At 40.2% G+C, this 15511-nt stretch overlaps 1 protein-coding gene across 1 annotated transcript in view; it reads right to left on the bottom strand.

The window, feature by feature from the left end:
• The window catches only part of LOC309804517 (transmembrane emp24 domain-containing protein 7), a 142234-nt gene extending 126943 nt beyond the window's left edge, over nt 1-15291 (bottom strand). The window contains exon 1 of the mRNA XM_082621890.1: nt 15194-15291. Within this exon, the coding sequence (XP_082478016.1) occupies nt 15194-15256 (63 nt within the window). The 5' untranslated portion in view covers nt 15257-15291. The remainder of the gene's footprint in view (nt 1-15193) is intronic.
• Nucleotides 15292-15511: the final 220 nt, after the last annotated feature.

Raw genomic sequence — 15511 nt, 5'->3', positions numbered from 1 at the left:
GGATCTCCGTGTTTTCATTGTCATTTGTTTCTAGGTATTTTTTTATTTCTTTTTAAATTTCTTCAGTGATTTCTTGGTTATTTAGCAGGGCACTGTTTAGCCTCCATGTATTTGTGTTTTTTACAGTTTTTTTCCTGTAATTGATTTCTAATCTCATAGTGTTGTGGTCAGAAAAGAAGCTTGATATGATTTCAATTTTCTTAAATTTTCCAAGACTTGATTTGTGACCCAAGATGTGATCTATTCTGCAGAATGTTCCATGTGCACTTGAGAATAAACTGTATTATTCTGCTTTTGAGTGGAATGTCGTAAAAAATATCAATTACATCTATCTGGTGTATTGTGTCATTTAAAGCTTGTGTTTCCTTATTTATTTTCTGTCTAGATGATCTATTAGTGTAAGTGGGTTGTTAAAGTCCCCCACTATTATTGTGTTACTGTCGATTTCTCCTTTTATGGCTTGTTAGCATTTGCCTTATGTTTTGAGGTGTTCCTATGTAGGGTGCATAAATATTTATAATTGTTATGTTTTCTTCTTGGATGTATCTCTTGATCATTATGTAGTGTCCTTCCTTATTTCTTGTAACCGTCTTTATTTTAAAGTCTATTTTATCTGATATGAGTATTGCTCCAGATTTCTTGTGATTTCCATTTGCATGGAATATCTTTCTCTATCCCCTCACTTTCAGTTGTATGTCCCTATATCTGAAGTGGGTTTCTTGTAGACAGCATATATATGGGTTTTGTTTTTGTATCCATTCAGCCAGTCTGTCTCTTTTGGTTAGAGCACTTAATCCACTTACATTCAAGGTGATTATTGATAGGTATGTTCCTACTACCATTTTCTTAATTGATTTGGGTTTGTTTCTGTGGGTCTTTTTCTTCTCTTGTGTTTCCCACCTAGAGAGGCTCCTTTAGCATTTGTTGTAAAGCTGGTTTGGTAGTGCTGCATTCTCATAGCTTTGGCTTGTCTGTAAAGCTTTTGATTTCTCCAGCAAATCTGAATGAGATCCTTGCCAGGTAGAGTAATCTTGGATGTAGGTTCTTCCCTTTCATCACTTTAAATATGTCCTGCCACTCCCTTCTGGCTTGCAGAGTTTCTGCTGAAAGATCAGCTGTTAACCTTATGGGGATTCCCTTGTATGTTACTTGTTACTTTTCCCTTGCTGCTTTTAATATTTATTCTTTGTATATAATTTTTGATAGTTTAATTAATATGTGTCTCAGCATGTCTCTCTTTGGGTTTATCCTCTATGGGACTCTGCACTTCCTGGACTTGATTGACTATTTCCTTTCCCATGTTAGGGAAGTTTTTGACTATAATCTCTTCAAATATTTTTCAGACCCTTTCTTTTTCTCTTCTTCTGGGACCCTTGTAATTCAAATATTGGTGTGCTTAATGTTGTTCCAGAGGTCTCTGAGACTGTCCTCAATTCTTTTCATTCTTTTTTCTTTATTCCGCTCCCCAGCACTTATTTCCACCGTTTTATCTTACAGCTCACGTATCCATTCTGCCTCAGTTATTCTGCAGTTAATTCCTTCTAGAGTATTTTTAATTTCAGTTATTGTGTTGCTCATCATTGTTTGTTTGCTTTTTAGTTCTTCAAGATCCGTGTTTCTTGTATTTTCTCCATTCTGTTTCTGAGATTTTGGATCATCTTTACTATCATTACTCTGAATTCTTTTTCAGGTAGCTTGCCTATTTTGTCTTCATTTATTTGGTCTTGTAGGTTTTCACCTTGCTCCTTCGTCTGCAACATATTTTTTTTTGTCTTTTCCTTTTTGTTTTTGTTTTTTTTGGATGGGTGGGGCTGTATTCCCGTCTTACTGCTTTTTTGGCCTGAGGCGTCCAGCACTGGAGTTTGCAGGCAGTTGGATAGAGCCGGGTCTTCATGCCGAGATGAGGACCTCTGGGAGGCCTCACTTCAATTAATATTCCCTGGGGTCTGCGGTCCTTTGTTAGTCCAGTGGTTTGGACTCAGCGCTCCCACCACAGGAGCTCAGGCCTGACCTCTGGCCTGGGAACCACAATCTCACAAGCCTCGTGATGTGGCAAAAAAAAAGAAAAAGAAAGGAAGAAAAGAAGCAGTACAATAACAAAGAATAAAAAATAAAATAAAATTAGAGAGATTAAAAAATATATTAGGAAAAATAAAAATATAATTGAAACAACTGCAACAAGGTAAAACAAAACAACAACAGAAAAAAGAAAAAAAGGGGGGGGGGAACAAGCCTAAAGGAGCAGAACAATAACAAAGTATAAAGAATAAAATAAAATTAGAAACATAAAAGATTTATTAGAAAAAATAAAAATATAAATGAATCAACAACAACAAGGTAAAACAGAACCCCAACGTAAAAAATGAAGAAAAAAAAAAAAGGCCTTGGCTATGGGGGAGTGGAGTTTAGGCAGGGGGTGGATCTTAGGCAGGGTTGGGGTCCCTGCTTAGGACCTGCATGGAAGGAGAGCCCGCACGTTGCAACTACTGAGCCCATGCGCCACAACTAGACAAAAACCAATGCGCTGCAAGGAAGAGCCCACACGCTGCAATGAAAGACCCTGCAATGCTGCAATAAAGATTCCACGTGCCACAGCTAAGACCTGACACAGCCAAATAAATAAATAAATACATATTTTTTTTTAAAGAGAGAACAAAGTTTTCTTGGAATGCTGCTTTTGATAACAGATTGTATGAGTTTCTTTGCCTTTAAGTGACCATATTTACTTTTGAGATCTCTTGTAACCTTGGTTAAAAACAATAAGTATTGTCTCATAGTGACCTATGATCTTTTTTTTTTAAGTAGGTAACTTATTTATCTATTTATTTATTTTACTTATTTTTGGCTGCACTGGGTCTTCTTTGCTGTGCATGGGCTTTCTGTAGTTGCAGCGAGCGGGGGCTACTCTTCGTTGTGGTGTGCGGGATTCTCATTGTGGTGGCTTCTCTTGTTGTGGAGCATGGGCTCTAGGCATGCAGGCTTCAGTAGTTGCAGTGTGTGGGCTCTAGAGCACAGGCTCAATAGTTGTGGCACGTGGGCTTAGTTGCATGTGGGGTCTTCCTGGACCAGGGATCGAACCCATGTCCCCTGCATTGGCAGGCGGATTCTTAACCACTGCACTAACAGGGAAGTCTGTGACCTATGATCTTATTTGATCAAATGTTTTGAAACTTTTGGACAAACTTCCCAAATATCAAATTTTAATTAAAATTCTTTTGATCTCCAGCTAACTTTGGGATACCCTAAAGTATCTCAAAGAGAAATATTTAACTAGAATTATATAATATGTTAAGTTAAATGCAGTCATTTGTAATTCTGGTTATTGTAACCAAGTTTCTTTACTGATTACACTATAATCAGATGTTTAATCATGCCTTTTAAGTCTTTTGTCATTTATAGTTATTCTTGTACTCTGATGCTGTTATGCTTCATCATCAAGGAGATTCATAGAAAGGCTATGGAAGCAGTTACAACCAGTTCCACATCAAGATGATGACTATGCAAGGATTCCAGCCCATAATGATTCAAAACAAGAGCTGTCCTGCCCCTGGGCCCCCTAGATCAGGCATCCAGAGATTTTACTCCCTGACAGGCAGGGTCGATGCCCCTACTCAGCCCTGAAGCAGCTACAGAAGACAGACCTTCGCCCCTCAGCTTCCCATAATATTATGGGAGTAAAATCTCTGAGGGGGCAATGAGACAGGAAGGGGGCAGGGCACAACACTTAAAAGAATGACATAGCCAGAGGACAAGACATAAACTGATTAGAAACAAATAGGTCCAAGACAGTGGATGAGTCAACTTCCACTAGACCTTGAGCCTCAGTATACGCTCATTGTAACACATCAGAAAGCTAAATGACACACCCATAGGTGCCATTACAGTTCCAAGGCAAACCACAAAAGGTCAAAAAAGTGGGCAATGGCCCAACACCTGGAAATCCCCACCTCTTCCCCAAAATAGCTGGAATACTCCTCCCACTCATTAGCCTATGAAATTACCCACTCCTATAAAAACTGAAAACTCCATACCTTGGTGCCACTCTCACCTTCCAAGATGGCCCACACTCTGTCTATGGGATGTATTTCTCCCTGAATAAACCTTTCTCTTTAAAAAAAAAAAAGCTAATGTGGTTTGGAGCAAAGTATTGAATAAGTACATAAGATAAGAGGTCAGAGAGATTATAGGATAGAGATGGTGTGGGTTCCCGTAGACTACTGTCATTTACTGGGTGAGATGGGAAGCCATTGGAAGGTTTTGCTAATTATAATCATCCTAGAGTTATTGATTTTATTATAGAGCTAAGAACAAAGGAAATATTTTTCATAACCATGTCACCACCCTGGTCCCTGTAGACGTCTGAGTTTGCAATTCCTGTGACAGTTCATTGGAATTTCATAATACAGGACAAAATATCTGGCTTTCTCCACCCTGATAGTCAGTCATATTGACTAACTTTCAGGGATATGCCACATTTGGTGGTCTCCTGTCTCTAGCCTTTGGAGCTTCAACCACACCTCTGTGCTCTCTCACCCCTTGTAGCATGCATTTCTCTTCCTTTGCTTGTCATCTCCTAGCCCAGGGGTCCCCAACCCCCGGGCTGTGGACCAGTACCAGTCCACGGCCTGTTAGGAACCCAGCGGCAGAGCAGGAGGTGAGCAGCCGGCAAGTGAGTGAAGCTTCAACTGCCGCTCCCCGTTGTTCGCATTACAGCCTGAACCATCCCTCCCCACCGCCCCGCCCACCAGTCCGTGGAAAAACCGTCTTCCATGAAACCAGTCCCTGCTGCCAAAAAGGTTGGGGACCACTGCCCTAGCCCCCTCATCACCTGGGGTCTTCCCTAATCCCCTTTGCCAAAGCCACCACTCTGGAGGCTCCATCCAGGCACATATTCTAGGTCCTCAACCTGGAGCTGCCCAAATTCAGGACTCATATCACTGAGAGCAAAACTTACCATCACTTGAAAAGCAACTTGTAACACCCTGAAATTTACTCAGCAAACACACGGCACAGGTAAACTCTACAAATGGAGCCTATATTTGAAATGCACTTTGAGATTAGAGGAAGCAGTTTCACTTCTAAATCCAAAGCAAACTTTTCTGAAATTAATTCTCCAATTAGGAAAAACTTTTATATTCACTCAGGAGATAGAGACTAGGGACTTAGCCTAAAGAATTACATATGATTTCAGAAAAGAAAGAAATGTGGCCCAAAGTAGCTTGCAGAATGCAATGTGAAAAAGGTAAGTCAGTCAATGTAAATTTGCTCCTAAATTAATATCCCCAGTTACAAATGACAACTCAAACTTATGTGACTAGTTGATGGAACCAGCTGACACAGGAATCCACATATCTACCTTGGTTATAGAACTTTCTGGAGCTCAGTTGTTTCAAAATATTTGGAAACTGAGGGTGCATCAAAAGGGTGAAAAGATTATGACTGGAAGCTAGACTGGGTGCATTTCTCCCTATTCCTTCCTCCAGGTATAGCCAAATCCCTGTACGTATATTGTATATAAAACAAACATAAGAACACTCTGAAAGGTTGAGAGAAGACAGACCAGCCAGGGACCTTGGAACCTTAGAAACAACATGGCAGTGAATTCTCTGGGTTTTCTTTTGCCTTATATATTCTGGACTGGGTGCGGAAGTAGCCTGGAACCCAGAAACACCAACAGACACAGACAAAAATGGAACAAGAAAAGCCTATTCTCTTTAGCCGAAGTCCTGTTCTCTCTACCTAAAGCCTGTTCTCTCTAGCTAGGTCAGCCCAGCAAGACAGACAATTTTTGACAAAAACCACCTAACTCCAGCCCAACACTATGGGGAAAACTAACCCCACCCTGTCAGCAAAGGTCCAGTGGGGAGCTTAGATTTCCACACTCACCCAGCTATAATGAAGTGCCTTTTCCTCCTCCTGGGGTATCAAAAGAGATTGAACTGGGAACCTAGCAGCATCTTCCCCTGCCAGTGTGATGTTGGAGGCCTGCCAAAATAGAAGATTTAAATAAGATCCAGAGTCTTACAACATAATACCCAAAATGTCCAGATGCAATTAAAAAAAATCACTGTATAACAAAAACCAGGAAAATCTCAACTTGAATAAGAAATGTCAATTAAAAAAAATACCAATACTGAGATGACACAGATGTTGTTAGAATTATCTGACAAGGATTTTAAAACAGCTGTCATAAAATTACTTCAACAAGATTTACAAACATACTTGAAACAAATGGGGAAAAAAGTCTTATCAAAAAACAAACAAACAAAAAGAGGAAGAAGACATAAAGAAAAACTAAAAGGAAATTTTAGAGGTGAAGAATACAATAACCAAAATAAAAACCTCAATTGATGGGTTCAACAGCACGATGAAGAGGAAAGAGGAAGGAAACAGTGAACTCGAAGATAGAACAATGAAATTACCTAATGTGTACAGAGAGAGAATAAACTAGAAAACAGAGCCTCAGGCATCTATGGGACCATAACAAAAGTTCTAACATTTGTGTCACTGAAGTCCTAGAAAGAGAGGAGAAAAAAGATGGGAAAAAAAAATTCAAAGAAATAATGGCTGAAATTTTTCTGAAATTTGGCAAGAGACATAAATGTACACATTCAAGAAGCTAAAGGAATTTCAAATAGGATAAACCTAAAGAAATCCCCACCAAGATATCATAACCAAACTTCTAAAAACTAAAGATAAGTAAAGACCTTGAAAAAACCATAGAGAAACAACACCTCACCAATAAGAGAAAAACTATTTGATATTAGATTTCTTATCAGAAACCATGGAAGCTGGAAGGACGTGGTTCACATTTGTCAAGTGCTAAAAGGACTGTCAACCCAAAATCCTATATTCAGCAAAAATATCCTTCAGAAATGAAGGGGAAATCAAGATTATTCTCAGAAAACTAAGAGACTCTGTCACCAGCAAAACCACCCTTTAAAATGGCTACAGGAAGTTCTTGAAACAGAAAAGAAATAATAGAAGAAGGAATCTTGGAACATCAGAAGGGAAGGAAGAACAACAGAAAGAGTAAAAATATGGGTAAAATACAATAGACTCTCCTCTTGAGTTCCTAAATTATGTTTGACCATTGAAGCAAATGGTTTTCAATGTTTATAGAGGAAATATTTCAACTATTATATTATGAATAGGAGATAGTAAAGGGACTTAAAAGGAAATAAGTTTTTTACACTCCATTTGAACTGGTAAAATGTTGACACCAATAGACTATGATAATGATATCACTTATATGTGGAATCTAAAAAATAAAACAAACTAGTGAATATAACAAAAAAGAAGCAGACTCACAGATATGGAGAACAAACTAGTAGTTACCAGTGGGGAGAGGGAAGGGGAGAGTGGCCAGATAGGACTAGGGGATTAACTACTATGTGTAAAGTAAATAAGCTACAAGGATATATTGTACAGCACAGGGAATATAGCCAATATTTTATAATAACTTTAAGTGAAGTATAACCTTTAGAAATTGTGAATCACTATGTTGCATACCTGAAACATATATAATATTGTACACCAACTATACTTCAAAAAAGAATAACATAAAAAATAGACTGATAATTTATGTGTGTATAATGTGATAACCAGAACAACCACAAAAAAACCTATACAGAAAGCTACATTAAAAAATGCTAGATATATCAAAATGGAATTTCAAAAAATGTCCAGGTAACTTACAGAAAGGCAGGAAAAAGAAAACAGAAATTTTAAAAAAACAGGGAAAAAACTATATAAAAAATGAAATGGCTTATTTAAGCCCTAATATATTAATGCATTTTTTAAAATGATTATGGATGGACTGGGTACCATCCCATATTCCTCAGAATCCTATTATTTTGCACTCTAAACCTGAAGGCTTGCATTTTCAAATACACCCAGAATGGTTAAAGTCATATTTTCCCTCACGATTTTCCATTCCTTTGACTCATTACAAGCTTTAAAATGTTATTCAAACCACAGACCTTAGAAACTAAAGCAGTAATCAGTTGGGTAGGGTTTACAATTACCTAAAGCTATGATATAATATTCAGCACTTCTTCCAAACCAAGGCTTTCCAAATATTTCAGAATTAAATTAAGCCTTTCTTTTTCTACACGACCTCTGCCCCTTAACTAAAAGTGAGGACAATGCTATAAAGTTACCAGGAAGAGGTACTCCAGCTGGCTGTATGACACTGACATATGTTGTGATTGGAAACAGAAGGAAAGAATCTGACACAAGTCCATCAATGGTACAAGGCTTATCTTTTCTTTCTTTCTGTCATCCCCAAGGTTTGTGAGCTAATTCTCCTTTTATGTAAAAAGGAATTACATCTACCCTAAGGATTAAACAAGTTTGGTAAATGTGAATGTATCTAATAAAGAACAAAGTAAACAGGAGGCACTTAATATGAGTTTTCCTTCTTCCATCTCAGTTTTCTGTTGGGCGGACAAATCTAGAAATCTTTAGAATGGAGCTCTACCATATATTTTCATGTGTTCTTTTTAAATTTTTTTGTGTCTCAGAGTACAATCCTGATATACAGATCACTCGGAGAAGAAATTAGTACAGTATTTATTCATGCTGATGACATCACTCATCTGTAGGGTGACCACTGAATCTATGATCCTATCTGGAACACTTTTGAGAATGAAACAGGACACTATTAACATATTACTCCAGGATGCCAGGATTTTCATGGAAAAATCAGGATGTATAGTCACAGATCAGAGATTCAGCTGTGACCCAAGTGCTAAATCACAAAGGCAGCAGAGCAGCCAAAATGAAGATTCCCCACGTTCGCTCGAGGTCATGCATGGCCTTTATGGGAAAACTCCAATAGTTCTCAGCAGAGCCCATTTATTCTTATTTTACACCTAGTTTATTAAGATTTCTTTTCCAGTTTCTAGTTCACAAGGATGTTCACTACAAGACATGACAGCTGATGGAAAGGCAGCAAGGGAGGCACTATAACCATGAATAAAACACATTGGATACTCAACAGCATAGCAGTTTAGGAATGGAGACAGACAGTTACACCCCTCAACAGACAGGAAATAGCTATATTACAGAACGGTGCCAGCAGTCATGTTCACAACGTTGACCCTGAGTCAATAAGGAAAGTTTGACTCACGTTCAAATTACATTGTTTAAGACATTAGTGAAGACTGAACTGCATTCCATCTAAAACATTTTTGAAATTTTGTTTTCCAGTGAATACATGTTTAACTCTTTGCAACTCAACCAACTAGAAAATGTAATAGGAGCCTTCGCTTAAACCCCAGCTGGGCCTGACCTAGGGCTCAGAGCTAGGTGAGCATGACAAGAAAGGCCCATGGAGAGGACTCCAGGGTTCCTGGAGAAGAAACTCACCTAAAGAAAAGCGAGGGACTTCCCTGGTGGTGCAATGGTTAAGAGTCCGCCTGCCAGTGCAGGGGACATGGGTTTGAGCCCTGGTCCGGGAAGATCCCGTGGAGCAACTAAGCCCGTGCAGCACAACTACTGAGCCTGCACTCTAGAGCCCACGAGCCACAACTACTGAGCCCACGCACCACAACTACAGAAGCCTGCGCACCTAGAGCCCGCACCCTGCAACTAAGAGTAGCACCTGTTCGCTGCAACTAGAGAAAGCCCACACGCACCAATGAAGACCCAGTGCAGCCAAAAAACCCCAAAAAACAAAAAAAAGAAAGGAAAAGGAGCACCTACAAAAGAAGGTGCAGGAGAGTGGTGACTGAACGAGAGAGGGGGCATTCTGAGAAACTGTGGCTCTTACTGCCCTCTGGCCCACGTCCTCTCTTCCTCCCTGTTTCTTCACTGCCGCCTACCTGCAGGCCTGTGAAGTGTGCCCCAGGCAGTGGAGTACTAACAGCCATTCCCTGGTAGCTGAAAGCAGAGTGTGTGGGCAACACATGAGACCCTCCAGGGGTTTGGAAAAGGCCAGAAACCCCACAGTAGTGGGTAGAAGGCACAGCCAGTGAAATCATGAGCTACTCCAATGTACTCCAGATGGATAGGGCCTGAGACACATGGATCTCGACCCCTTTGGGGATCTGGATAGCTGAGAGTTTTACTGCGCATTGTCAAATGGATCCTACTTCCTCTATGCTAGCGTTTTTCTTGTTTTTATTTTTATTTTTTGGCCACACCTTGTGGTAGCTTAGTTCCCCAACCAGGGATTAAACCTGCACTGCCGACAGTGAAAGCACGGAGTCCCGACCACTGGACAGCCAGGGAATTCCCGCTATTGTTTTTCACGTGGGCAACACTTGAAGATTTTGCACATAAACTTTCTTCTGATGATAAAAGGAATATATCTACAACTACCTGATATAAAACTAATATCACAGCATCAACTGTGAAGTAAAAAGAAAATATAAATATATTATATATGAATGTGTATGTATACACATATACGTATATGTGTATGTGTATATATTGATATGTATATGTATGTACATATACGTATATGTGTATGTATGTATGTAATGTTACTCTCTTAAGTAATGCGGGGAAATGCAGAAAGATAAAAGTGGAGCAAATAACTGAAAGAAATAGAAATAGAGATAACGGGGTCTGAAAAGCTGGTTACAGTGTTCTGAATCTGTAAGTGAATTTTCTAGTACATGCACTTGTGTGATTGTATGTGCATGTTCAGTTTTTTGTATCTCACTAAAAGGGAAGTTATTTGGTGAATAATGTCTTTGGAGACTGAGATGCTAACAAAACTGTTATAATGTGGATGAATTTTGCTTAAATCCTCATCCTGGAACCTTAGATAAGGTTTATTTTTCTACAAAGCTGTTCTTTCTTGAATAAATTATTAAAATATCTCCTCAGGTAAATTGGTTCTCATTCAAATATTGAAAATGAATGTATAGTGTGTGTGTGTGTGTGTGTGTGTGTATGTGTATGAACACACACTAGTTCTGCGGTTAATTTTAAATATAAGAGACTGATTTGGAATATGATTAATTTATTTTGAATGATTAAGAGATAATTTTAAACAAAATACACGTGCCATTTAATACAGTAGTGCACAATACTGGGATTCAAAGATAGTCCAAAAATGACACCCTTCTTTTCCTTGAGTTTTGAAATAAAATTTAAAAGAAACAGATGTCAATATTTTCAGTGTTTACAACAAAGGGTATAGATCTTTACTATAAAATAGATTTACCAAATACCACATCAAACAAAAAGGGAAAAGAGAAGAGGCAATGCACACAGTAAGAAGTAGAAATGGACAACAATCCCTGGTGGCGCAGTGGTTAAGAATCCTCCTGCCGGGACTTCCCTGGTGGTCCAGTGGTTAAGACTCCAAGCTTCCACTACAGGGAGCATGGGTTCGATCCCTGGTCAGGGAGCTAAGATCCCATATGCCATATGATGTGGCCAAAAAATAAATAAGTAAAAGGAACCCTTCTCTAGAGCGAGCACTCACCCATCCCACTGATTTATCACTTTAGCAAGCCTGGATTAAAAAAAAAAAAAAAAAAGAAAAGAATCCTCCTGCCAATGCAGGGGACACAAGTTCGAGCCCTGGTCCGGAAATGTCCCACATGCCGTGGAGCAACTAAACCCGTGCGCCACAACTACCGAGCCTGCACTCTAGAGCCCGCGAGCCACAGCTACTAAGCCCACGTGCCACAACTACTGAAGCCCATGCGCCTAGAGCCCGTGCTCCGCAACAAGAGAAGCCACCGCAATGAGAAAACCGCACACCACAACAAAGAGTAACCCTCGTTCGCCACAACTAGAGAAAGCCCGTGCTGCAGTGAAGACCCGACACAGCCAAAAATAAATTAATTAATTAAAAAAAAAGAAGTTGACAACAGCCTATAAAGCCTTTTCTGTACTATAAATTTTAAAGTAAATAAGTAAAATAAGGTTCTCCCCCCTCCTTTTTATTGGAAGGGAAGGAGGGGCTTCCAAGTCGAAAAGATGTTTAAAAAAATGTCTAAAGCCACAAAAGTTGGTAAAACTGTTTAGACACAGACTATATCACATGAGTGCACAGGAACATGCAAGGGCTCAACAATGTGTGATCTCTACCGGCCAGACCCGAGACGAGCTCAACATTCATTCACAGGAAGTAGTTAATAAACCATATCACCACTGATAAAGTAGATTTACAATGAGGCCAATCTGTGCTCACTCATAAGCACTGAGATTAATGACATGCTGTTAGGGAACAAAAAAACAAACCCAAAGAAAACCCAACCAGATATGTGATCCAATTACCACCTCTGTTACTGATAAAACCGATGCTGGAGAAGGGGGCTTGTATCTGTGGATAGAAAAGCTTCCTGGTATAGGAAATGGAATTAGCCCCTCTCCCAACAGCACTGGCAGGGCTGTCCTCTGCACGTGGAGGAGGAAGGCACACACGTGTTCTCTCTGGGCAGCTCACTCTTGGAAGGGACGGAAAATGAAGAGTCTGTGCTATCCTTGCCCATTGTCTCCTTCCAAATTCATGGCTTTCTCATGGTGGAGAAAGTGTTACCTAATGAACATGCTTCACATGGAAGTATTTCGCAAACATATACTCTGGTTTTGTGTTCTATTAACCATTAATCCTGGGGCACAGCCTCCCCCTTGCGGGAAAATATCAGCAGTCTGCCAGTAACATCCCGTGTGCTCTCACCATGAGCGCTTCCCAATACCAATGCCTTCCCCTTTGAATAGCATCCTGGAACGACTGGTGGGAGTTTTGATTTTGCCTCCAGAGGCTCAAAAATGTATCAGAGCAATACGCTAGGTGGATTAGGGTCAAAGCCACTTTCTACCCAATTATGAAAGTTGGCTACCTCTTTTGTATCCCATCACAAATCCTGAGCAGCCTCACTGTCCAACATAGTTTGTTACAGGTTCACCATGACAGTAAATGACAACATTAAGATAGTTCAACAAAAAATTGTCAACACAGAAATATGAACAGAAACTCCTTTTCATTCTCAAAGAGCAATGGGGGTCTGTAAACTAAGCCCTGGTTACAAAGTGAATCTAAAGTCACTAAGGTCAAAAGAAATGAAAAGTCCAGAAACAATTTTCCTTGCTTTTCAGAGTTAAAATACAAAGACATTAATGTTCAAAATGCACCCTTCTCAATATCTTATCTTGCTCAGTTTTGATAGAGGGATTCTCCATCTTGGGTAAAGTTGTGATTCTTGCAGCAGCTATAGCTTAAGCTGCCTCATACCATAATTAATGTTGTTCATAAAAAGTGGATTACTTAATGCCAAATCTTTACTAACCACCCTGGAAAAAAGTCCAGAGTTAAATGTTAGTAGGACATACAAGATTATCATAGCACTGGCCCACAGCTACCAAATTTAGAAAATGACCCAATCCCCAGTACCTTGGGCAGTTAGCCCAGAACAAAATTATATTCCGAGAACTCAGTACTTAGTCCAAACCAAAAGGAGTTGGCAAGACCACAGCAGAGATTCAGTGGCATTGCGAGAAGGGGCACCACCTTGTTTTGAGCTGTGCCAGTGTGTCAGGGTTTATGTCAGTTGTCCAGAGACCATGACCTGGGAACTTTAAGTCAATTGGGAAACATCTCTTGGTAAGAGATTATTTTTAGAACTATGAATTTTCTAGATTGGAAGAGAAATCCACCTATGCATACCGTCTTTTCTCGGAGAAGGGCATTTAAGATATTGCTGCTTTGAGCAAAGTCTAGAAATTTGACCTAGTGGCATCCCCAGTCTTATTTGAGGGGACTTTCCTTCTCACCCAGTGTATTTAACATTTCCTAAGTTTCCATTTAGCCTTTGAACCCCATGTTTCTAGTGTTAAAAGATATTTTCAAAAGAAGCAAAATCATAACTCACATACAGATATAAAATGAACTTACGGTAAAGATTTTATTTAACTCACTGATTAAATGGAAGAGCCAGGCAACTGGTTCAAAGGAGAAATCAAAGAAGCACAAATTCTTATGGAGTAAGGAATATTGAAATGAATGTGCAAATAGATACAAAATTGGCTTTCGCACAGGATGGCGGTAAGTGTTGTCCCTCCATAGAAGGAATCATTTCTGTGTCTGTAGACAATTATTTTGCATTGCCATCAGTTATTTTCAACTTACAGAGCTGTAAAATATCTCCACAGAATCAGAATTGGATAACCACAAAAGGTGTGTGTTAGTCTAGATGGGACATGGTTACATGGTTTTCAATCAGAGTATAGGTTGTACCTCACTAGCACGCCAATACTGATTTGAATGTAGGCCCCAGTTCGTTACATAGCATTTACGTTCTTGTGTGAGCAGGCCTTTCCCCTCTTTGGCTATAGAGGCTGTTTCTACTACCTCTTGCTGTGGGTTCACTAGTCCTAAAAACCCTGCTTTCGAATCTGAGCCTTATTAAGATCACATGGTGGAGAGTGATTTCTGAATCTGTGCACAAGTCCTGTGACCCCCAAATTAGCTCCTTGACAGCTCACTTCTTTGGTCTGGAGGCAGAATGGAGTTGAGACAGCTCAGCTAATGCTCCCCACCAAGGTCTGGCACTCATACTTGAAACGCTCTGCAACACACACACACACACACACACACACACACAGCAGCTGCATTGCATTTTAAAGCAGCAAAAGAACGCTGCTTTAAAAGTATATCCAAAAAAATCTCTTTTCCCTGTAAGTGGATGACTGCCTCAGCTCCTCCGCTATTAATCCCTCTGAAGCCCACTGGTATTGCAGGAAGCCCAGAAGGCTGAAGCACGTGTGCCTGTGTCATCCAAGAAATGAGTTGCAGCCTACACATCAAAGCCACCACTTGGGGACAGTACCTCTGTGGAGGACAGCAAGGCCAGGGTAGGCTTGCTCGTCAGCCCCTCATGGCTATCTGCTGAGGCCAGCCATGGATCCCCTACATTTACTGGGTCCTCCTCTATAAAAGACAGCCACTGGCCTGTGAATAAAGCCTCATAAGCAGCCGTAACCAGCAAGTTCAAAATACTGAGTGGCCCAAGGGAAAGAGACTCTGGTGCAGGCTACAGCAGTTAAAAGTACAGCTGTGCAGACTGCACTAAACCACCATGGTCAAAAATCTGTGCGACGTGGCCACACCTAAACCTTCCATTTTAGACTGCCATTTTGCCACCCAAATTTATTCTACTCCTTATCTACTTCTCCAGGTGTGTTGCAAGTGCCCCCAAAGCCCAGCACTCCCCTGGATTCAACTCACCCCTCCGTACTGCAGTTCCAAGAGGACCAGGCAAGGAAGGGGTGAGTCCCTGCAGCCCAGCATCCACCGTACTCTTCAGCTGGGGAGGCAGGAAGGGAGGGGGTGGAGAGTGGCCAAAAGCATCAGGGCTAAATGCTACCCTGTCATATCCCTCACAGGAAATATAGAGTCAGAAATAACTACTCAGCTAACACAAATTATTGCTTAAGATGCATGTCTGTTTCATGTATCATCAAGACAGAACAAAGAACTGTCCTTTAAGCCATTTCACACCATCTAATGTAAGATACATCCCAATTAGAAAGAAATTACAAATTG

This window comes from Mesoplodon mirus, assembly GCF_964341445.2.
Source record: "Mesoplodon mirus genome assembly, chromosome: 5".
NCBI lineage: Eukaryota > Metazoa > Chordata > Mammalia > Artiodactyla > Ziphiidae > Mesoplodon > Mesoplodon mirus.
Note: the sequence above shows the minus strand (reverse complement) of the source record. Positions and strands in the feature narration are given on the sequence as shown.